This window comes from Mytilus edulis, chromosome 6 (genome assembly GCF_963676685.1).
Source record: "Mytilus edulis chromosome 6, xbMytEdul2.2, whole genome shotgun sequence".
Taxonomy (NCBI): Eukaryota; Metazoa; Mollusca; class Bivalvia; order Mytilida; family Mytilidae; genus Mytilus; species Mytilus edulis.
The window spans coordinates 63,621,526-63,647,996 of record NC_092349.1 but is presented as its reverse complement, the minus strand read 5'-3'; the positions used below and the strand labels follow the sequence as shown (position 1 = coordinate 63,647,996).

Below are 26,471 nucleotides of genomic sequence, written 5' to 3'. Positions count from 1 at the left end.
TCAGAGAGCAAGTGACATAGAACTGTACAACTATAGGTTAACATACGGCATTTAACATTGAACAAAACCCATACCGCATAGTCAGCTTATATATCTTACATTTCTTGGAACTAATGCAATATCAAAACTGTGAAAGAACTATTAGGAGGAACACAACTGTGATTGGGATATTTTTGTTTAAAAAGACTCATCAAGGTTAAACCACAGATCTCTCCATGTGCCTACATGTATATTCTGGTGAACCGTTATGCACGTGAGGATACTATATCCCTTTACTACAATAACACACAACCCTATCCTCTCTTAAAACTCACTTTACCGAAACATTTCTGATGTTTATTTTATACTTTGCAGATTATTGAAATCTTTAATGCCAGGGAATCATCAAGAATAGTAAAATTCGTTTGGATTTTTATTCAAATTGATTTGCAAGTACGGATCATTTAATAATCATGATAAATATCATTTTTATACAAGTCAAACTACCATTTTAACGTGCTAACTTAATGTTCTGCGTGATTCGCGCAAAAGGACGGAATGATGTTAAATCACCGCCCAAAATACGTTTTCCGAACATCCAGTGGAGATCACTTCTAACTCTCATTAGAACTGTCAGTTCTATTTATAACAGTTCTACCTAGAACAGTTCTACCCGTCTTATCGAAGAACTGTTCTAGTCGCAGAACTGTTCTAGTCGTAGAACTGTTCTAGTCGGAGAACCGACCAAAAATTTGGTCAGTTCTAGGTAGAACGATCTAAAACTGTTCTAGGATAGATTTTTGAGGATAAGTTCTAGGTAGAACTGTCTAAATCAGTTCAAGGTAGAACTGACCAAATCAGTTCTAGGTTAGAACTGTTCTAGCTAGAACTGTCTAAAAGGTGTCAGGATGAACGTTTACATACTGTTCTAGAACAGTTCACCTGACAGATTCTGACAGATTTGATGAGAGGTTAGAAGTGATCTCCACTGCAGTTTACACAAGTAGGCATGTTGTCACACTTTTGAAGAGCACAAAAGATTGCACACATAGAACTAAAACAAAAACAAACACTGACCAATGTATCTAGCCTCACGAGACATCTTTTACCAATTTTCAAATCAAAATGAATTTTAACTTGTTATAGTATATGCTGCTGTGAAATTATGTTTAAAATGAAAGAAAAAAATTATTTCGTAATAGTAAAGTTTATATTCATACCACCTTGTTAATTTATTATATTCGGTATCTTATATATAACATTTCATTAACTTAATCATTTCAATTTTATCTTCAGGGTTACAAAATCAGAGAATCAGAGAATACAAATATTATCACATTTTGATATACACTAGAAAAATAAAGAATATTGGGTATTCATCCATAACACAAAATCAGTACACGCATAAAAAAAACACACAAAAAGTAAATGAACCGTGCTTTTTATTGTTGTTCTTCATCTCAAATCGAGGACTCCAACACAGAAAAAAAATCTAACCTCTTTATTGAGTTTAGTTTTAACAGTATTTGTTAATGAAAAATTGCAGGAATAAAGTATTACAATGTTACATGAAATTCATATATTGGATTCGGAAACAAGTTTGGAAAAACTTATATTAGTTCGTCTCCCAAAACCTCCTAAGGGAGCTACCATTTGATTTTTAATTAACCCAATTATTTGCACATGCATTTATGTTTTAACCTTCTATGTTTTATTGTAGATTTTATATTTATGAAACGATGATAGTAAAGACAGCATTCTTTCTTTTCGGACTTTTGAGCTATGTCAAAACCTGGGAATTACGTAAGTACAAATATATAACATTGCAGTTGCCATCAATAGCCAGCAATAGTGAATGCCAAAACTAAAACAATAGCTCATCCAATGAAAAATCTTAACAAACAGCTCGTCAAAGGAAAAATACTTAAATACCATGTTTTAGAATATAATTCGTCAAAGGAAATAACTTTGTGTGATAGAATTGACAAAAATATACCACTACATACTGTTTGCCGAACACAACCATATATATTTTGCTATCAATATTTCATCTTCAGTGGCGGATTCAAGAGGACGCGGGTTAGGAACCTCGCGTTTTTTTACGATAAATGATTTGGAATGGGGACATATGGTCGGAACAATCCCCTGTTACCTTGGGTTAAAATTCCCCTGATCTTTGTAATTTAAGCTTTACAATAATTTTTTTCTAAAAATATTTAGATATCACTAAGTCATTTCTAGGACCCTTTAGATTCCGAAACGATAAGCTAGAACGCCCGTTCGCTGTAAAACATAATGATTTTTAATAACAAAACAGAACCGATCTTCTGCCCCAGATGCTCATTTTGGCTATCAATGCTCAGTATCAATGTCTCTTCAGTGATGCTCAAGGCCTAAACATTCGAAAATCGAAAGCTTATTTAAAGGTTGAAAAGCTATAAACCAAAAGGTTTATAATTTACATCGAATTATATATGAAAGCAGCAACTTAAAGATTATAAAAAAAAACCTCCTTATTTTTCCATTCTTGTTTTATTTCAGGACCACCAGGATACCCAACAATAACATATCAAGGACATACTAATTCACCAATAACAGGTCATACAGTACAACTAGAATGTTCATCAGCAGGCGGCATGCCAACCCCTAATATCACATGGTATGTGGATGAAAGACGTCTTACAAATTCCATAAACATCACCGTTTCCCCAGTTACCACGACTGGAGACGTGACATCATCAACTTTGACAATCAGTCATGTGACTATTGGTGAACACTTACAAGTTTTTAAGTGCAAAGTTGACAATGGTGTCCTGCAAAGTGATCTTGTCGCTACATTTTATATAGGTGAGTGATTTCTTTATGTTCCGTTTCTCAAAAATCGTAACACATATTGTTTTGATTCGTTCTTTTGTCATTCTAAGTTCAAGCAGTTGCCCTCATTTACATTTGGCAAAATTTAGGTTACTTTGCTAATTTTTATATTGCCTTATCATGACGACAGCCTTGTATAATCGGATTATAAATTCCTCTAAAATAAATTTAAAAAAAGCCAATTCCTTAGTCGAATCAACAATTGTCTGCATGTTGGTGGGTTGTTTTTTGCTTTTTGTTCATGTACAAATGAACATGGTCTACTGTGAAAACTTTTGGCTTTTTAATTTAAAAATCGGAAGCGTAACCGTAGTATACATGCTATATATAGTAATGAATATATAATCGTAAAAAAGCTAGAATCAAAATAGAAATAAAGATGCAAGAAAAGATTGCTCATGATTTCTTCCTCAGTTTATTGGGAAACATCTCGCAGGTTTAATTTCCAGGTAAAAACATTCACCTCGGCTAAATTCTATCTTAAGTTTTTTGGCAAGATTTTTTTAAAACATGATGATTTCATTCTTCCCATTTTGTAATTTTAGACATTTTAGACATTTTAACAGTAGAGTATATTGGATGACGCATTGACATATAAATGAATACCCAATGATATATCAACTGCTTGAAATTGCACCCAATATATATCTTTTACATTAAAAAATAGGCCGATACCAGCAGCACGTCTGTACATGTATACCATTATTCTTTCATGAAAATTACAATTTCTTCCGTAATTCGCAATGAATTTCGAATTTGGTTTTTAAGGGAAGGCTGGATAAGCGACATTAATGTATACTCAGCATAACAATCATACACCAATCAAACAATGAGAATGACGATATCATTGCATACATGTACTTTGTGAATGATTGCTGTTATAAAAAGTAAGTTCTTTCGGAGGAATTTCGTCGGCATAATTAGAGCTTATTTCAATAGTTGCGTTTGTATGACACATTTAAGTTAAATATCTCTGAGTTCTTATGATTATAGGCAGACGTGATTGGTCGAAACTTATTGTATTGAATCTTGTTTGACTTATATGATATATTACAACACCAATTCGTGTTTTACATTGACAGTTGCACCTCCTGCTCCTGCTCTAACAGGAAAAACCACTGTATTAGCTGGTGATGCAGAAACATGGTTTTGTTCGTCTACGGCAGGATTTCTGGAACCAAAGATGACTATGTACCTTAATAATGTACCCATTCAAAGTGGTTTTACGGTAGACAAATCTGCTGGCGGAGTGATTGGCACTCTTATTTGGACCGCACAATCTATGAACGACGGAGATCAATTAACCTGTAAGATCGAACATGACTTATTTGATGCTAAGTCAACAAGCGTTATAGTAGCTGTACAAGGTAGGTTATTCTCAAGTTCACAGAAAAAATGAATATCATCGATAAACATTAACACTAATGCTGAGTTCACACGTAATTCGAATTCGATTCGCATTAACTAATTCGAATTAGTTTAATTCGCATTCGAAACGTTTTAGTCCTAACGTCAGTTCTAATTCGAATTACAATGCACGTCAAATTCGCTTTACTGTCCAAACGACGTTAACTTTTAATACGTATTAACAAAAACGTATTTCTAATTCGAATTCGGTAATTCGAATTAGCCAATTTGAATCAATGCGAATTAAAAAAGAATAGTGTGTGAACGCGATTAGCGAATTCGATTCGCATTCGATTCGAATTCAATTCGAATTAAATGTCCGTGTGAACGAGGCATCATTGTCCTTTAGTACTGGACATCACAAAGGTTTCCGTTAAATTTTGACGTCACAATAGGCAAATGATTTTTTGTTACCTTGCATCATTCAAGTATCAAAATTTTTTACATCAAGTGTCGCTGCTTCCCAAACAGCGCTATGGTATAGATTATGGTAAAGGTTGACTAGGAGTATAGCTGTAAACTATCATCTAATTTACTTTTCGTTGAGTGAATTGCTTTTGTGTAACACGTCTTCAGATTGGCCAAAAGTGGTTTCTTTTTTTTATCAGCTCATAGACATAAGTTAGTCATGTGATTATTCCGTGTAAATCATTTTTTTTCTGTTGTTTCAATAATAGAACTCAGTAATCCAGGAGTAATATTCAGTACACAGAACTGGTAATGAATTCCTGGTATGATAATTTTTTTCTTGTCGTGAACAGTTACCTGTAATATCTGCTTACAAAGAATCAACTATGTGTCGGTTAGTGTATAGAAAGTTATATAAACAAAGTTTGATTCATTGTTATCGATTTTAATACTCTTGTGTAAGACCTGTTTACTCTTCTGTTCTGTGTATGCATCAGAAGGGACATTAATTACGAAATAATAAGTCGAAACAGACTAAAAAAAGACAAAAGGACAGACAACAAATTACAAAACGCAGAACCAACTAACTATTGGGCAAAACGAACCAAATCAAAACATCAGGACGAACTGAGGCGCCCCGGTGACGGTACAATGTCTTGTTCAAGGAGTGGCACCTTTCAAATTATCCCTGTTAGATGGCGCTAATGAAAACTATCTGTTGATTATGTGAATACCAGCTGGACGTTTAACGATAATTTTTGAAACTTAAACAATTACTATGATAAGTCCTGTAAATTCGCTTACTGTAGTACATGGCCGAATAACAAAAAAACTTTAAAAAGGAAAGTATTGGTTTCTTTTTTCTAAAAGTAGGATAAACAAGACAGATATTAAACAAAAAACACAATACATGTTGAATAGTCTTCAAAGTTTACAAGACAAAAAACTATCCAGAAGAAATCTATACAGGCTTTTTTTATTCGGAAAGAAAGTTTTCCTGACAGTTCTTTACATATTTAAGAGCTGTGATGATTAATATGAGCTGTGTGTTGATACTATTCCGTTATTTTTCTGCAGATAGCCTTTTTTGCAAACATGTTCTATACCCGTCATGTAATGTTGTTATTTTAGCGGTATATTAAACATTGCTATAAAGCGCAGAGGTTGGGCTAGCCACAACACCAAGTTCAACCAAACATTTCTTTCTTAAAATGTCCAGTACCAAGTCAGTAATATGGCAGTTGTTGCCAAATAATAGATCGTTTCTATGTATGTTGCATTGTTGTTTATTTTTTGTTGCTCTTCAGTGTCCTGTTGTTCTGTTGTTTTGTTGTTTCCTCTTATAATTGATGTGTTTCCTTCGATTTTAGTTTGTAACCGGGATTTATTTTCTCTCAATCGATTTATGACTTTTGAATACCGGTATGCTACTGTTGCGATTATCTATGAAAAACAGCAACATTTGTATTGTGGCTACTAGATATATTTTGAATGAACACGCTCATATATATATGTTATTTTTTATTTCATTAGCAACACCAGACCATCCGATATTTACCGGCCAAACAGTATTCACTCCTGGTCAACAACAACAATGGACGTGTGAATCAAAGGGAGGCAATCCGGCACCTGATATGACTATCACAATAAATAATAATCAAATATATAGTGGAATTACATCATACGAAGTAAAAGATACCATAACAAAAACCACAGAAATGACGACAACACTTAATTGGGCTCCATCAATAGCAAATGATGGGGACAGTCTCTGTTGTAAAGTTACCCACGTGACACTTTCGTATACACAATCGTCATGTTTAATCCTTCAACTTGCCCAGGGTAAGTGTTTACTGTTGTGTTTACGTATACACAATCGTCATGTGTAATCCTTCAACTTGCCCAGGGTAAGTGTTTACTGTTGTGTTTACGTATACACAATCGTCATGTGTAATCCTTCAACTTGCTCAGAGTAAGTGTTTACTATTGTGTTTACGTATACACAATCGTCATGTGTAATCCTTCAAATTGCTCAGAGTTTTAAAGTGTTTACTGTTGTGTTTACGTATACACAATCGTCATGTGTAATCCTTCAACTTGCTCAGGGTAAGTGTTTACTATACACAATCGTCATGTGTAATCCTTCAACTTGCTCAGAGTAAGTGTTTACTGTTGTGTTAACGTATACACAATCGTCATGTGTAATCCTTTAACTTGCTCAGAGTAAGTGTTTACTGTTGTGTTTACGTATACACAATCGTCATGTGTAATTCTTCAACTTGCTCAGGGTAAGTGTTTACTATTGTGTTTACGTATACACAATCGTCATGTATAATCCCTCAACTTGCCCAGGGTAAGTGTTTACTGTTGTGTTTATGTATACACAATTGTCATGTGAAATCCTTCAACTTGCTCAGGGTAAGTGTTTACTGTTGTGTTTACGTTTACAAAATCGTCATGTGTAATCCTTCAACTTGCTCAGGGTTAGTGTTTACTGTTGTGATTACGTATACACAATCGTCATGTGTAATCCTTCAACTTGCTCAGGGTAAGTGTTTACTGTTGTGTTTACGTATACACAATCGTCATGTGTAATCCTTCAAATTGCTCAGGGTAAGTGTTTACTGTTGTGTTTACGTATACACAATCGGCATGTGTAATCCTTCAACTTGCTCAGGGTAAGTGTTTACTGTTGTGTTTATGTATATACAATCGCCATGTGTAATCCTTCAACTTGCTCAAGGTAAGTGTTTACTGTTGTGTTTACGTATACACAATCGGCATGTGTAATCCTTCAACTTGCTCAGGGTAAGTGTTTACTGTTGTGTTTATGTATATACAATCGCCATGTGTAATCCTTCAACTTGCTCAAGGTAAGTGTTTACTGTTGTGTTTACGTATACACAATCGTCATGTGTAATCCTTCAACTTGCTCAGAGTAAGTGTTTACTGTTGTGTTTACGTATACACAATCGTCATGAGTAATCCTTCAACTTGCCCAGGGTAAGTGTTTACTGTTGTGTTTACGTATACACAATCGTCAGTGTAATCCTTCAACTTGCTCAGAGTAAGTGTTTACTATCGTGTTTACGTATACACAATCGTCATGTGTAATCCTTCAACTTACTCAGGGTAAGTGTTTTCTGTTGTGTTTACCTATACACAATCGTCATGTGTAATCCTTTAACTTGCTCAGGGTAAGTGTTTACTGTTGTGTTTATGTATACACAATTGTCATGTGAAATCCTTCAACTTGCTCAGGGTAAGTGTTTACTGTTGTGTTTACGTTTACAAAATCGTCATGTGTAATCCTTCAACTTGCTCAGGGTTAGTGTTTCCTGTTGTGTTTACGTATACACAATCGTCATGTGTAATCCTTCAACTTGCTCAGAATAAGTCTTTACTGTTGTGTTAACGTATACACAATCGTCATGTTTAAACTTTCAACTTGCTCAGGGTAAGTGTTTACTTTTGTGTTTACGTATACACAATCGTCATGTGTAATCCTTGATCTTGCTCAAGGTAAGTGTTTACTGTTGTGTTTAAGTATACACAATCGTCATGTGTAATCCTTCAACTTGCTCAGGGTAAGTGTTTACTGTTGTGTTTACGTATACACAATCGTCATGTGTAATCCTTCAACTTGCTCAGAGTAAGTGTTTACTGTTGTGTTTACGTATACAAAATCGTCATGTGTAATCCTTCAACTTGCCCAGGGTAAGTGTTTACTGTTGTGTTTACGTATACACAATCGTCAGTGTAATCCTTCAACTTACTCCGAGTAAGTGTTTACTATCGTGTTTACGTATACACAATCGTCATGTGTAATCCTTCAACTTGCTCAGGGTAAGTGTTTACTATACACAATCGTCATGTGTAATCCTTCAACTTGCTCAGGGTAAGTGTTTTCTGTTGTGTTTACCTATACACAATCGTCATGTGTAATCCTTTAACTTGCTCAGGGTAAGTGTTTTACTGTTGTGTTTATGTATACACAATTGTCATGTGAAATCCTTCAACTTGTTCAGGGTAAGTGTTTACTGTTGTGTTTACGTTTACAAAATCGTCATGTGTAATCCTTCAACTTGCTCAGGGTTAGTGTTTACTGTTGTGTTAACGTATACACAATCGTCATGTGTAATCCTTCAACTTGCTCAGGGTCAGTGTTTACTGTTGTGTTTACGTATACACAATCGTCATGTGTAATCCTTCAACTTGCTCAGGGTAAGTGTTTACTGTTGTGTTTACGTATACACAATCGGCATGTGTAATCCTTCAACTTGCTCAGGGTAAGTGTTTACTGTTGTGTTTACGTATACACAATCGTCATGTGTAATCCTTTAACTTGCTCAGGGTAAGTGTTTACTGTTGTGTTTACGTTTACTCAATCGTCATTTATAATCCTTCAACTTGCTCAGAATAAGTCTTTACTGTTGTGTTTACGTATACACAATCGTCATGTTTAATCCTTCAACTTGCTCAGGGTAAGTGTTTACTGTTGTGTTTACGTATACACAATCGTCATGTGTAATCCTTGATCTTGCTCAAGGTAAGTGTTTACTGTTGTGTTTAAGTATACACAATCGTCATGTGTAATCCTTCAACTTGCTCAGGGTAAGTGTTTACTGTTGTGTTTACGTATACACAATCGTCATGTGTAATCCTTCAACTTCCTCAGAGTAAGTGTTTACTGTTGTGTTTACGTATACACAATCGTCATGTGTAATCCTTCAACTTGCCCAGGGTAAGTATTTACTGTTGTGTTTACGTATACACAATCGTCAGTGTAATCCTTCAACTTGCTCAGAGTAAGTGTTTACTATTGTGTTTACGTATACACAATCGTCATGTGTAATCCTTCAACTTGCTCAGGGTAAGTGTTTACTATACACAATCGTCATGTGTAATCCTTCAACTTGCTCAGGGTAAGTGTTTTCTGTTGTGTTTACCTATACACAATCGTCATGTGTAATCTTTTAACTTGCTCAGAATAAGTGTTTACTGTTATGTTTACGTATACACAATCGTCATGTGTAATCCTTTAACTTGCTCAGAGTAAGTGTTTACTGTTGTGTTTACGTATACACAATCGTCATGTGTAATTTTCAACTTGCTCAGGGTAAGTGTTTACTGTTGTGTTTACGTATACACAATCGTCATGTGTAATCCTTCAACTTGCCCAGGGTACGTGTTTACTGTTGTGTTTACGTATACACAATCGTCATGTGTAATCCTTTAACTTGCTCAGAGTAAGTGTTTACTTTTGTGTTTACGTATACACAATCGTCATGTGTAATCATTCAACTTGCCCAGGGTAAGTGTTTACTGTTGTGTTTACGTATACACAATCGTCATGTGTAATCCTTTAACTTGCTCAGGGTAAGTGTTTACTGTTGTGTTTACGTTTACATAATCGTCATGTGTAATCCTTCAACTTGCTCAGGGTAAGTGTTTACTGTTGTGTTTACGTATGCACAATCGTCATGTAAAATCCTTCAACTTGCCCAGGGTAAGTGTTTACTGTTGTGCTTATGTATAAACAATTGTCATGTGAAATCCTTCAACTTGCTCAGGGTAAGTGTTTACTGTTGTGTTTACGTTTACAAAATCGTCATGTGTAATCCTTTAACTTGCTCAGGGTAAGTGTTTACTGTTGTGTTTACGTTTACTCAATCGTCATGTGTAATCCTTCAACTTGCTCAGAATAAGTCTTTACTGTTGTGTTTACGTATACACAATCGTCATGTTTAATCCTTCAACTTGCTCAGGGTAAGTGTTTACTGTTGTGTTTACCTATACACAATCGTCATGTGTAATCCTTGATCTTGCTCAAGGTAAGTGTTTACTGTTGTGTTTAAGTATACACAATCGTCATGTGTAATCCTTCAACTTGCTCAGGGTAAGTGTTTACTGTTGTGTTTACGTATACACAATCGTCATGTGTAATCCTTCAACTTGCCCAGGGTAAGTGTTTACTGTTGTGTTTACGTATACACAATCGTCATGTGTAATCCTTTAACTTGCTCAGAGTAAGTGTTTACTTTTGTGTTTACGTATACACAATCGTCATGTGTAATCATTCAACTTGCCCAGGGTAAGTGTTTACTGTTGTGTTTACGTATACACAATCGTCATGTGTAATCCTTTAACTTGCTCAGGGTAAGTGTTTACTGTTGTGTTTACGTTTACATAATCGTCATGTGTAATCCTTCAACTTGCTCAGGGTAAGTGTTTACTGTTGTGTTTACGTATGCACAATCGTCATGTATAATCCTTCAACTTGCCCAGGGAAAGTGTTTACTGTTGTGCTTATGTATTCACAATTGTCATGTGAAATCCTTCAACTTGCTCAGGGTAAGTGTTTACTGTTGTGTTTACGTTTACAAAATCGTCATGTGTAATCCTTTAACTTGCTCAGGGTTAGTGTTTACTGTTGTGTTTACGTATACACAATCGTCATGTGTAATCCTTCAACTTGCTCAGGGTAAGTGTTTACTGTTGTGTTTACGTATACACAATCGTCATGTGTAATCCTTCAACTTGCTCAGTGTAAATGTTTACTGTTGTGTTTACGTATACACAATCGTCATGTGTAATCCTTCAACTTGCTCAGGGTAAGTGTTTACTGTTGTGTTTACGTTTACTCAATCGTCCTGTGTAATCCTTCAACTTGCTCAGGGTAAGTGTTTACTGTTGTGTTTACGTATACACAATCGTCATGTGTAATCCTTCAACTTGCTCAGGGTAAGTGTTTACTGTTGTGTTTACGTATACACAATCGTCATGTGTAATCCTTCAACTTGCTCAGGGTAAGTGTTTACTGTTGTGCTTACGTTTACTCAATCGTCATGTGTAATCCTTCAATTTGCTCAGAATAAGTCTTTACTGTTGTGTTTACGTATACACAATCGTCATGTGTAATCCTTCAACTTGCTCAGGGTAAGTGTTTACTGTTGTGTTTACGTATACACAATCGTCATGTGTAATCCTTGATCTTGCTCAAGGTAAGTGTTCACTGTTGTGTTTACGTATACACAATCGTCATGTGTAATCCTTCAACTTGATCAGGGTAAGTGTTTACAATAATGCCATCTTTTTTTATTTATGACTACAGTCAAACTTGTATTAAGAGACCACTCAAGGGAGAAGGCATAAGTGGTTTCTTATAGCTCGAATACTGTCCATTGTTGAACAATGTCTTTTCATTCCGAAATATGTTTGATTTCTTTTTATTGTGGTGGCATTATAATATATTTAACAGCTTAAAAACCATCAACATAAGACAAAGAGAGACTTATGAAACGGCAATTGCTATAAAGTGTCATGAAATTGAAATACATTTTCATATATTTACTTTCAATAACAGAAATGCAGTTTATTCAAGCTGATTATTTTGATATAAAAAGGCAATACTTGGATTCATGTTTTTTTGTAGGAACAAATTTTTGTGGATTGCGGAAACCTTGCATTTTCGAGGATATGTGATTTCTTGGTTCTGCCAGAGTCAAAATATGACTTTGTAGAAATTTGAATTTCGTGGAAAATTAAAATCGTGGTTCATCGAATAATAATGAATCCACATTACATAAAATTGTATGTTGTATTTTTTTTTTTTCAATTCTATACGGACCATTTTAGTCTTATAAAACATTTTGTTAATCTAAACTATTGCAAAAATACCGTTTTATAATTTCAGTTGCCACACAGCCACCGACAATTTCGGGCTCTCCATTAGTTTATATTGGACAGTCATCGCAGTTCTCATGTACAACCTTGGGTGGATATCAAAAGCCTAACATGGTTATGACAATCGGCGGTAATGATATAACAAGCGGTATATCCAACCAGGAAACACAAGATTCTAACACTCAAAGGTGGAGAATCACCCAAACTGTTGTAATGACAGCAACCGCATTCAATGATGGACAAAAAATATGCTGTGAAGTTCCAATGCTACAACCAGCATGTCTTACGTTAGCAGTACAAGGTAAAACGATTTTTTTCTTTCATCCATGATTAAACGGATCTGGCGTAGCTTTCTCGCTTATGTTGATCTTATCACAGATACAAGGCTATTCTCAAAATCATTAAACCCTCTTCCGTAATTGGCGGTTTCAGAATCTAAAGAATTATGGATAATTTCATTGTTCGTAGCAGAAAATGAAAATAACGTCACGTCATTGGTTACATTTCTTTTGTTTGTGACATTTTTAACCAATCAGGACGTTTTTGTGTACACTTTTGTAAATATTACCCAGGATGCATTAGATTCTGAAACGGCGAATTACGTCAACAATCAAACCAACGTCAATGTAAACCAGGATTTGGTGTTGAGGTTTAGATAATACAGGACTTGTATCGCTGAAGGTATTATTTCTTAGTTTCAATGTTTCAATGGATTAATCTATCACTTTTCCCTGCCGACAATACATCATTATATCAAAGCAATTCTAAAACAATCAAGTTAATAGATATATGCAGATGTCGTATGAGTCCCAAGGAGACAACTCTCAAACCAAGTCAAATTTGTAAAAGAAACACCATTATAAGTCAAAGTACGGTGTTCAACACGGAGCCTTAGATCACACCTAAACATCAAGCTATAAAGGCCCCCAAAAATGACTTGTGTGAAATCCTACTTTGTGAAGAAACATTCTGATTCAAACCAAAAATTCTCTGAAACTGACAAGATGCTTGATTTCTCGATTGACAACATATTTGTTACGTTTGGAGGACGTGTTTTTCAACAGACTGTCGGAATTCCAATGGGAACCAAATGTGCCCCTCTTCTTGCCGACTTGTTTCTTTATTATTATGAGGCTGACTTCATACAGGAACTTCTCAGAAAGAAAGATAAGAAGTTAGCATCCTTTAACTTTACGTTCCGCTATATAGATGATGTTCTCTCACTAAATAATACAAAATTTGGTGACTATGTTCAACAAATCTATCCCATTGAACTGGCGATAAAAGATACTACAGATACAGCTAAGTCTGCCTCATATATTTACTTAAATCAAGAAATTACCAATGACATTTTTACAATCAATGTCTATTGAGTGATGCTCGAGGACAAACTATTTGTCAATTGGTATTTGACCCGGTTTGCATTACAAATGATATTTTTTTTTAATATAGATAAATGATCATTAAGTATAAAATTGGAAAGATGTTTTATTCCTTGATTAAGGTTAATGCGATTTACGTATGATTAAGTTTTCTTTTTATCAACAATTACGGTAGTGATATTAACGGAAAGGAACTTTCATACGTGGACTCTAATCGTTTGTTCGGTATATTTTCGCAAATGTTGGCAAATTTTTATCTGATTCGCCTGGTTTCTAAATTACTTTCAATCGTTTTCAAAGCTTCGATATGGATTTTTTAATTAACGAAACAATCGTTGTATATGTATTTATATCACTCTTCCGATTACAGTTTCACAACAACCTCCAACTATTTCGGGTTCTGCGATAATTATTCCTGGTCAGCAAACGCAATGGACATGTACATCATTAGATGGATATCCAAAGCCTAATATGATTATGACAATGGGAGGTTTTCAAATAATGAACGGTTTTAGTAGCAAGGAAATACGAAATTCTAATACTCAAATGTGGGAGTTAACTCAAAAAGTAGTCATGACTCCAACCACACTCAATGATGGACAAAAGATATGTTGTGAAATGTTATTGCAACAGCCAGTGTGTCTTACGTTAAAAGTACAAGGTACATTCTATATATGAAACCTTTTTTACTCATTTTGATAATCAAACGACTCTCATCATATAAAAGAAAGAGACGATTTTGTATAACTGCCAATAAGACAGCTATTTAAAGGAGACCAAGTGACACATAAATTAACAATTATCAGACTGCGTACGGTCTTTGTCAATTACAAAAGACCACTAGTCATGTGAAAAAGGCCATACGACGTTAATGTTGATATAATAACGTTTTATACCAGGCCATTCTCACACGATTAAACAAGTTTTTGATCGACTCGATAAGAATCAACACAAAAGCTCAGTACTAGTATTCGGCTTTGCAACTATTGATGAGAGCAAAAAATTGTCGTTAAACGAATGAAAAAAAAAAAAAAGAAGTTATGAAGACTTTAGACAGAACTTTATCATGTAAACCAATGATTATACTGATCATACTAAAGTTCTCTATTACACAATGGTCTTATACTGTTATACATGGTAACTTAAAGGTTTGTTTTCTAAAATTGCAAAATATTTCAAATGAAAGCTTAATAAATATAAAAGTATGGTATCTGTTCAAATCTTTTGTACAGAATAGCCAAGTATAAATAAAATGCTTAGGCTTTTGCATTATGATTATTGGAACTTATAATTATTTGAACTTATGATTATTGGAAATTGAATAAAAGATGTGCTTCTGAGTCTTGCAAATATAATTTTAGGCACATTTAGTTAAATTTATTATTTAAGAAAAATAGGAGATATAAATATAAGACTAACATTTAACTAAGTGTAAACTTTTTCTGTGACATAATTACAAATTAAATTGATAACGTGTTGTTTACGACGAGACTTTTTGCTGTTTCGTAGCGAGTACACATTGTTTTATTCCGCAATCTTAACCCATTAATTTATTTTTTAGGTATTTCTATAAAGGTAATGGTCTTAAAATTTTCAAACAATCGGCCAACTTAAAAAATGTGGACAGGCAGACAAGGGACCTCAAAATGAACATCCGATATACATGTATCTCCCTAAACGTACGCTCAATATGGAAGTGAAGATACAGGAGAATGTATTCATACAAATAAGTACAAATAATGGAAAAAACTGATCGATTTCGATTTTTTGTTTTTTCATTTTGAAGTCAATGCGTAATCCACTGTGGATATATCAATGGTGTCAATTTGTGAAAGATTTCAATATTATTTCATTTTAGAATATTATAACTTTCTCGCCAAATAAAACTAGATAAACCAATATATCTCTACACACATTAGTTACCGATATCGCTATAGGCTAACAATCAACAAAAAATAAAAAAATACAAGTTAATTAAATGAAATCGATGAAATTTATAGTAGTTTATGATCTATCATACATGTACAAAAACATAATGTTAGAAAAGAAATTTAAATGAAAGTATGAATAAATAAGGTTAAGTATAAATGTTTTTCGTTATAAATATTTTGAATTACTAAAATATTCTTCAAGAGCACATAAGATTACCTCCATTTTTGGTGGGGTTCGTGTCGGTTTGTGTTTAGTTTTCTATGTTGTGTCTTGTGTACTATTATTTGTTTGTGTGTCTTTTTCTTTTTTAGCCAGGGCGTTGTTAGTTTATTTTGGATCAATGAGTTTGAGTGTCCTTCTGGTATCTTTCACCCTCTTCTATGAATACTCCGACGTCCTCTCCATACGAAACTGGACGTATGGAAAATCTAAGAGCTCTTTCTAACTGATATACAATTTTTATATAAAAATGATTGTAGCAATACTGTTTTAAAATTTCAGCTTCGTTACAACAAGCAACAATTTCTGGTCCTGTATCCGTTATTTCTGGTCAGCAAACACAATGGACATGTACAACAACAAATGGATATCCAAAGCCTAACATGATGATGACAATGGGAGGTGTTCAAATAACAAACGGTTTTTATAGCCAGGAAACACAAGATTCTAACACGCAAACGTGGACAGTTACTCAAAACGCCATCATGAACCCGACCCCAATCAATGATGGACAGAAGATATGTTGTGTAGTGGAAACACTACAGCCTGTTTGTCGCACTCTAGCAGTACAAGGTAAATTTTATTTCTAAAAAGTGGTTTTTATTACAATGTACAAGCGGTCCTTCGTATGCCGTTGTCGCCTCAAAGGATGTTAGAAATATTTGATTTAATCCGAAACATCGAAGGTTTCCTACCTTAGGTATACATTGGCAACTTTTAAAATCTTGTTTAATCTATACCCGCCACATCCATGAATATTAGCAGTAACAATGATTCCACAGTACACGACAAATGAAACCTCAATGTAACCAATGTTCTTTGTAAATAAGAGCAATCGCAGTTTACCGCTGTTCAAAAGTCATAAATCGATTAGGAGCAAACTCATCCGTGTTAAAAACTAAAACCGAGGGAACCACATTAACTATGAGAGCAAACCATCGGAACAAGAGAAACACTGAAATTGTAACAAAAACAAACGCCAACATACATAGAAACGGACTATATGATTACAACTACCCTATTCCTGAAATGGTACAAGACATTTAAACTAATGGTAGGGTTGAACCTGGTTTTAAGGCTAGCCAAACCTCACGCTTATAAGGCGATGTTAAAATATACTGCTAGAATCACAACAATACGTGATAGGAATACAGTACAAACAAACTCGAGAACATTCAGCGCAGAGAAATTCATAAATAAATGATAAAATAGTACATTACAACATATGAAGCACATAATTACAACGGACATTTCAAATTGTCGACACCACAGGACGAAACAAACAGTGCCTGACGTATTTCTATGATGTAGATATAATCTAAAATTCCATACAATTACTAGTATATGGAACGTAATCCAAAACTTCATAATTATTATTACTACTAGTATTCTTGTCTAAATAATTTTCATGATTAATGACGGTTTTTGAAGGCTATTTTAAAATAATGCTTTGATGACGTCATAATTATTTTGATACTTTATCCATGCAAATAAAAATTAAATCGACTTTACTGACAAATAAGACATACAAATGTAAATAAAATTCACTGAAAATACAGAATTTTAACCGCAAACAATGAGACAGTAAACTTTATCCTTGGCTTATTATATATCAGGATTTTGATTGGTTAACGCACGTCGTTACAAAATACTTATCAGGTGCCAGGATTATAATTAAACACGCCAGACGCGCGGTGAAGAGCATTGATGACCAAATATTCCAAAAACAATTGTGCAAAACACGGCTAAGGTAATCTTTTCCTGGGATAAGAAAATCCTTAGTTTTTCGAAAAATTCAAAGTTTTGTAACAGGAAATTCATTAAAATGACCATATAATTGATATTCATGTCTGACTACTGGGCTGGTGATACCCTCGGGGACGAAACGTCCACCAGCAGTGGCATCGACCCAGCTGTGTAAATAGTTATCAAAGGTACCAGGATTATAATTTAATACGCCAGACGCCCATATACCCTGGATGTTGCTAACCCACATACCCGGACGGTTGTTATCCTATATCTGAGGGACGACACGCGCGTTTATACGATGATGGAATCCATATTGAAAATGACAAAGCGTTTTGCTTACCACACGGAGAATAAAATTATTGACAAAAGATCTAAAAACATTGCGTCAGCAACAGAAAAAGCAAAAAAAAAAGGGGGCTGTTAACACACTACGAGAATATTTCTCCGTGACAAATGAAGAGACACACAATTTGAACAGTATAGTCGTGGTTGGCTAAATGATATTCTGAAACATTTTTTATCTTGACGCCCGTAAGCCTGATGAAGAAATGTATAAAGTCAATTTGCTTGATTCATTACGTTATTCTCTGAAAAGATACAATGTATCTGAAGGAATTTTTTTAAAGGAATTTAACATAATGAAACATGCAGACTTTAATGAATCAAATCAAGTAGAATCATATTTAAAACAGTGTAGCTGTGGCCATTGATTGACGACCTTAGAGTATCCCATTGACTGGGACAGATTAGGTGAACGTGTGTAGGTAACGACAACTGCTCACTACTTACTTATTATAGAATTTAAACTGTGGGGTCACCAAAGGTTCTTAACGCCTTTAATATTAAAATAATTCGAAAAATTAATTAGGAATAACTTTATGTTTTGATTTATATTATTGATATAAATCAAAACATCATGTTCTTCCTGATTAATTTTTCTAATTTCTTTATTTAGGTGTTGAGAACCTTTTGTGACCCCACAGTTTAAGTGTCTTTAACAAGAACATAGTGAGCAACGGCCGTTACAGACAAACGTTCACATAATCTACCCCAGTCAATGGGATAATTTAAGGTCGTCAATCAATGGCCACAGCTACACTGTTTTGAATATGATTCTAGTTTAAACCGCCTTTATATAATTACAATCCAACAGAAAAGGAGTCACATATCACTTTCTAAATAATATCAGAAATTGACAGGACAAAATTGTACTCTTCCACTTTTGTGCAACCAATAGCCCCTATTTATTGTTTTAATTAAGGTACAATTTGACATAAGAATGTACTTCGTTAGACGCAGGGCTAAAACTATGGATAAGATGACACTTTTATCCAAAATCAAAAACAAAGTATGTGAAAAAACTAAATAATAGTACATCAATGTACATGAATGTTGGTGTATAAATACCTAAACACATCGTATTGCAATTCTAATTAAAACACGGCAAAACAGTCAAATTCGGGAATAGACCACTTTCGGTACTGACCAAACGACGACTTAGTTTGTAAACCATAATATAAGACGTGGTAAAATGTCGAAAGTTAGTTTAGACACAGACACATCGTATCGATCAACAAATTCGTATTGTTGTATTAAGTAAATATCCAAAAGTCTTCACGTCCGTAAATGATTAAATTATACACATGTTTTATATATCAATTATATTTGCAGTAAATGTCTAACAAATGCTCAATTCAATTTAAATACGAAAAAAATACAGTTGATAACAAAAACAATATAACTTTTAAAAAATGGCTCAAGAATGAAGAACACGTGTCACCTTTTTGCAAAAGATCTGCATCCATTCAACTTTAAGAAGTCTCAAACCCTACTTAGCATTCCATGAGGAGCATACTGCATGGAAAAACTTTAAAAAAAATAAATTAAATAGTCTTTGTATATATTACATGTAGCTATACCGCTTTTAAATTTCAGTTTCACTACAAACACCAACAATAGTGGGTCCTTCTAACGTCATCATTGGCCAGTCAACGCAATGGACATGTACATCATCAGATGGATATCCAAAGCCTAACATGATTATGACACTTGGGGGTTCTACCATAACAAACGGTTTTACTAGCCAAGAATATCTTAATCCTAACACGAATACGTGGACAGTAATTCAAACCGCCACAATGACCCCAAACGCACTCAACGATGGAAAAAAGATATGTTGTCAAGTACCAACGCTGCAACCAGTATGTCGTACGCTAGCAGTACAATGTATGTTTTGTTTAGTCTCTTTTACTTATTTCAATGAACAAACGGATGTAATGTGCCTTTTTCCTATGTTAATTTTATTCAAAACACCAAAGGTTTAACCCCAAATAGTCATTGCCATCGTCGTATTTGACACACTTTTTCGGAATTGTTTTGTTTTATAATAAGTCTTCAAGTCTGTAAAGGATGCAACTATATACATATTTTATCTATCACTTATGTTTGCAGCAAATGACTAACAAAATGTTCAATTCAATTTCAATATAAAAAAAACAGTCGATTACAAAATCAATATATTTTTTTTAAATGGCTCTAGAATGAAGAACACGTGTCACTTTTTCACAAAAAAATCTGTATCCTTTAATTTTAAAAATCTCAAACCTTTCTTAGGTGTGGAGCATACTGCATGAAAATTCTTGGAGCTTCTGCATCTAATTTTAAACAGTCTTGGTATACAATAAATATAGCTTTATCGTTTTTTAATTTCAGCTTCAATACAAACACCAACAATAGTGGGTCCTTCTCAAATTATTATTGGTCAATCAACACAATGGACATGTACATCATCCGATGGATACCCAAAGCCTAACATGATTATGACACTTGGGGGTTCTACCATAACAAACGGTTTTACTAGCCAAGAATATCTAAATCCTAACACGAATTTGTGGACAGTATCTCAAAGCGTCACCATGACCCCAACCGCACTCAATGATGGACAAAAAATATGTTGTCAAGTCCCAACTCTACAGCCAGTATGTCGTACGCTAGCAGTACAAGGTATATTATTTTAGTCTCATGTACTTATTTCAATGAACAAATGGATATAATGTGCCTTTTTCCTTTGTTAATTTTATTCGAAACACCAAAGGTTTTCAACCCCAAATATTCATTGTCCTCGTGTAAATCTTCGGATTTGTTTTGTTCTATATTTTTGTATATAATGTGAACATGCACAATTATAACGTTTCAATTGAAATATGTAAACACCGTACGAAAGATAAGACAGTATGTTACTGTAAAAATAAGTATATATACAATATATAAAATTAATTATTGTATTAAGTATTGTATCCAAATGTCTTCAGGTCTGTAAAGGATGCAAATGTACAGATGTTTTATCTATTACTTATATTTGCAGCAAATGACTAACAAAATGTTCATATCAATTTTAATGTGAAAAAAAACAGTCGATTACAAATACAATATAAATAATAAAAATTGGCTCTAGAATGACAAACACATCTCTTTTTCTTTTTTAAGGGATCTACATCCATTAATTTTGTAAAGTCTCAAACCTTTTTGAGCATTCCTTGCGGAGCATACTGCATGAAAAATCTTTAATTTTTTATTTTAAACGGTCTTTGTATATATTACATGTAGCTGTTCCGTTTTGAAATTTCAGCTTCACTACAAACGCCAACAATAGTGGGTCCTTCTCAAGTTATTATTGGCCAGTCAACGCAATGGACATGTACATCAGCAGATGGATATCCAAAGCCTAACATGATTATGACACTTGAGGGTTCTACCATAACAAACGGTTTCACTAGCCAAGAAACACTAGATTCTAGCACGAATTTGTGGACAGTAACTCAAAGCGTCGTTATGACCCCAACTGCACTCAATGCTGGACAAAAGATATGTTGTCAAGTACCAACGCTACAGCCAGTATGTCGTACGCTATTAGTACAAGGTATTTTTTGTTTAGTCTCTTTTACTTATTTCAATGAACAGAAGATGTAATGTGCCTTTTTCCTAGTATGTTATTTTTTTTTCGAAACACCGAGGGTTTTCAACCCCAAATATTCATTGCAATCGTCGTATTTGTCACAACTTTTCGGAATTGTTTTGTTCCATATTTGATATATAGTATAGCATGCACAAACATAACGTTTCAATTGAAATATGTAAACCATATACGAATGATCAAACGGTATGTTACTGTAAAACTTGGTTTGTTATATATCATGTTAATTATTGTATTAAGTTTTGTATCTTAAAGTCTTTAAGTCCGTAAAGGATAAAAATTATTCAGATGTTTTATCTATTAACTATGTATGCAGCAAATGACTAACAAAATGTTCAATTCAATTTTAATATCAAAAACCACAATCGATTACAAAATCAATATAAATTATAAAATGGCTCAAGAATGTAGACCACGTGTCACTTTTTTGAAAAAGATCTGCATCTATTAATTTTATAAAGTCTCAAACCTGTTTGAGCATTCTGTGTGGAACCGACTGCATGAAAAACCGTGGAGCTTCTGCTTGAATTTTAAACAGTCTTTGTATATATTACATGTAGATGTACCGTTTTTAATTTCAGCTTCACTACAAACACCAACATTAGTTGGTCCTTCTAACGTCATCATTGGCCAGTCAACGCAATGGACATGTACATCAACAGATGGATATCCAAAGCCTAACATGATTATAACACTTGGGGGTTCTACCATAACAAATGGTTTAACTAGCCAAGATTATCTAAATCCTAATACGAACATGTGGACAGTAACTCAAAGCGTCACTATGACCCCAACCGCACTCAATGATGGACAAAATCTATGTTGTCAAGTACCAACGCTACAGCCAGTATGTCGTACGCTAGCAGTACAAGGTATATTTTTGTAGTCATGTACTTTTTTCAATGAACAAACGGATATGATGTGCCTTTTTCTTATGATAATTTTATTCGAAACACCAAGGGTTTTCAAACCCAAATATCCATTGCAATCGTCATATTTGACACAACTCTTCGGAATAGTTTTGTTGTATATTTTGGTGTATAGTGTGAACATGCATAAACTTAACGTATCAATTAAGATATGTATATGTTACAGGGAATTTGTAAAATCAGTGATTTTGTAAAATCAGTGATTTTGTAAAATCACTGGAATAGTCAGTGATTTTGTAAAAATCACTAACAGTTTCAGTGGTTTTGTAAAATCTCTGAAATTGTTAGGGATTTTACAAAATCACTGAAAATAGAGCTAGGGATTTTGTAGAATACCTGGCTACAATTAAGTATAACTTACTATTAGAAATGTGTTTTTCTTATAAAAATAGACGAATGATCACAAATGATTTTGAAATATATTTGTTTATTAAACACTATGAGCTAGAACTAGTGTATAATGATAATGACTAAAAGGATTGTATACGGATATTTAGACCACTGTGAATTTACTTATTTTTGCATGGCACGTTTGGGTGACATCTACTGTTACATAATTGCCCTGCTTTTCAAAGCATGTCTGTATGAAATCTACCTGTCCTCGGAAAATTGAACTCTTTGCTTATTATAGACTTAACGATTATGCCTTTACTGTAGCAGCTCTACGTTTGTTTAGTTGGCATTCCTCTCAAAGTTCATTGTAAAGTTCTCAAGCTTTGTATGAAACATTTGTACACTTTCTATTTGCGTACTTTAAATACCATATACTATGCTCTGATATGCAGTAATATTTGCCGCTGGATAACATACCCTAACCCACTCAACTTTTTATGCCTTACATATGTGTTTTTCTTCTCTAATTAACCTAATGTTCCGTTTTTATAATTGATTTAAAAAAAATAATATAATTGGTTTATTTTTTACAGTAGTTACAGAAAAAACTATTATAAACAGTTTCTTTTAAACAAGGTAGTGATAAGAGCTTGTTTTGTCTTCTTTCTGTGGCTCATTTACAACATGTTCCAAAATTTCATCATATTTTCCCCGGTTCCATTTGTTGTACTTTAATTTTCCCTCAATTATTTGAAGTAACTTTTGTGTGTACGTTTGCTCTTGATTTAAAGACATCTGTGTCTGAGCCATTGTTCTACAGTATGTAAGTTGTATAGTGCATGAAACCTGCTCATTTAATTTTAAATAAAGGCTAGATTAACCTCAAACTTATTGAGTTTTCCTGTAGTAGGCTTTTTTCACAGAAAGTTTTAATAAAAAGAAATGAATTTATTTTACAAATTCCCTGAATTTAAACAGTGAATCTGTAAACAAATTTCAGTGATTTTACAAAATACATGATTTCACAAATTCTATGTAACATATACACCATCCTTCCTTAGTTATTATTGGTCAGTCAACGCAATGGACATGTACATCATCAGATGGATACCCAAAGCCTAACATTATTATGACACTTGGGGGTTCTACCATAACAAACGGTTTTACTGGCCAAGAATATCTAAATCCTAACACGAATACGTGGACAGTAACTTTTCAGTCATAACAGACGGTTATACTACCGTCTACAAACAAAATCCTATATCGAATATGTGGACAGAAGATTATAGCGTCTTCATAACCCCAAAAGAACTCAATGATGAGCAAGAGATATGCTGTCAAATATCAACAATACAGCCAGTATGTTGTACGCTAGTAGTACAAGGTATATTTTTTGTAGTCTCATGTACTTATTAATTCTATTCAAAACACCAAGGGGTTTTAACCCCAAATCTTCATTGTCATCGTCGTATTTGACACAACTCTTCGGAATTGTTTTTATCTTTAGTTTGGTGTTTAATGTAGCCATGCAACTGTTATACTAGTATTCTATTACCACTTTTAATATGTCTTTACGTAGACGGTCCGCGTGTCTGGCGTTCACAATTATAAACTTAGTATTTTAAATAACCCTTTTATCACAGTAACAACAAGGCCATTCTCAACCATTTTACATTTATTTCCTTAAATTCAGCAACATTACACCAAGACTTTATAGGATTTAGTGCTGCTTTTTTATGCCCCACCTACGATAGTAGAGGGGCTTTATGTTTTCTGGTCTGTGGGTCCGTTCGTCCGTCCGTCCCAGTTCAGGTTTAAGTTTTTGGTCAAGGTAGTTTTTGATGAAGTTGAAGTCCAATCAACTTTAACTTTAGTACACATGTTCCTTATGATATGATCTTTCTAATTTTAATGCCAAATCAGGGTTTTACACCAATTTCACGGTCCAATGAACATAGAACATGGTAGTGCGAGTGGGCCATCCATGTACCTGGGACACATTCTTGTTTTATTATTAAACCAACATCAAAGAGAGTTTTAAATGAGATAAATCTCGTCTTTGTGAGCTTTATTTTGCATGCCATAACTTACGAACTGTTCAATACATTCTTCCCAAATTTCGATATGGTGTTGATGGTGATAAAATAGGGTTAATAATTTATTTCTGCTAATCTGGATCGTCAGTAATCGTTCTTCATTGCACTTTATCTCTTGTCCGTTCAATAACATGAGAACTGTTCAATAATTATGTTTCTGGGTTTAATATGTTGATACCGATAACTGCATTTTACAAAGTTAAAGTCGAGTTTACTTTTCTCGATTGTTTGTTTTGATGTTTGAGAGTTATGTTCTTTATTCATTAAAAATGACACTTACGGCTGTTATAAAATCACGTTTAGGAGTCAATCTTAATTCGCCTTCAATCAATTTTAATTATGAGTTAGAAGATGGGGTATGAGTGTCAATGAGAAAGTGATCCCTCCAAATCTCAATGTTTAAAAAGTAAATAATAAAAGGGCAAATTACAGCCTTCAACACGGCGCTTTGTCATGTTTTTGCAGAACGTACTAAACAGAAAATCTTAATTTATGAGAGGTTCTAAAATTTGCAAAAACAAAGTTACAGATCTTACATATTGGGCTGATGTTAAGACGAATTAACACGTACAGAATGAAATGTCAGCATTGTATCATCATCACGGCTGTAAATCTGATGGATAAAATCTGTTGTAGTGTCGTCACTGGTTCAGACGTACGCATAATATAATTATTTCTGTGACCGCATCTTGCATTAATTTGTAAGATTCTTTACAATAGATAGTTCAGCTGATTTGTAAATATTCAATCTTAGTGTCTTATATATCATGTACTGTATTACGTTGCTAGATTTAAATTGACAAGGAAAGATAACACCCGGTCACCGAAAGCTTTATCTTTTGAAGAGCCTGGGTGGTCGAGCGGTCTAGCGAATCGGGTATAGTGCAAGTCGATTTGGTATTACGATATCTCAGTTGCATGAGTTCAAATCCCGGCCAGGAAAGAACAAAAACTACAGATCTAACATTGTTGGGTTGATGTTTAGACGAACTATATATTTGACTCTTTAGAATTCAAGAGCCTATCCTTTAGCCGCAAATCCAGCGCTCTTGACCACTCGACCACATCCGCTATATAAAACATATAACTTCATTAGTCAAAGTGTCACCTTGTCACGGAAGGTAAATCTAAAGATAGACATTTGACAAATACTAGCTTACTACAACAAGTCTAAATTGGAAACAACGTTCACATCTACGATTGCGTTAGATAAAAACCGCAAATTTTATAGGTATGCATGCAAAACGAAGTGCTTGGTAAAGGGGCCTAAATACAGTACAAACAACATTTTCCAAAAGACAAAGCAAAGTGAAAAAATTATGTGGACTCATTTATTTTCGTGGGTATTTTATATTCATTTTCGTGGGTATTGGATTTCGTGGCTTTGCCAAAGTTCTGCATGCTTTCCTATATAAAAGTTAGAATTCGTTGGCCATTGAAATTCGTGTTTCCCAGGAAACCACAAAATCCACGCAAATTGGTATCCAACGAATAATAATGAATC

At 34.0% G+C, this 26,471-nt stretch overlaps 1 protein-coding gene across 1 annotated transcript in view; it reads left to right on the top strand.

Moving 5' to 3' along the window:
- Positions 1–1,718: 1,718 nt before the first annotated feature.
- LOC139526545 (mucin-2-like) overlaps positions 1,719–26,471 on the top strand; it is a 43,336-nt gene continuing 18,583 nt past the window's right edge. Inside the window, exons 1-10 of the mRNA XM_071321704.1 lie at positions 1,719–1,782; positions 2,521–2,826; positions 3,936–4,220; positions 6,202–6,510; positions 12,365–12,655; positions 16,170–16,460; positions 19,572–19,862; positions 20,349–20,639; positions 21,265–21,555; positions 22,191–22,481. Coding sequence (XP_071177805.1) covers positions 1,719–1,782; positions 2,521–2,826; positions 3,936–4,220; positions 6,202–6,510; positions 12,365–12,655; positions 16,170–16,460; positions 19,572–19,862; positions 20,349–20,639; positions 21,265–21,555; positions 22,191–22,481 — 2,710 coding nt within the window. The remainder of the gene's footprint in view (positions 1,783–2,520; positions 2,827–3,935; positions 4,221–6,201; positions 6,511–12,364; positions 12,656–16,169; positions 16,461–19,571; positions 19,863–20,348; positions 20,640–21,264; positions 21,556–22,190; positions 22,482–26,471) is intronic.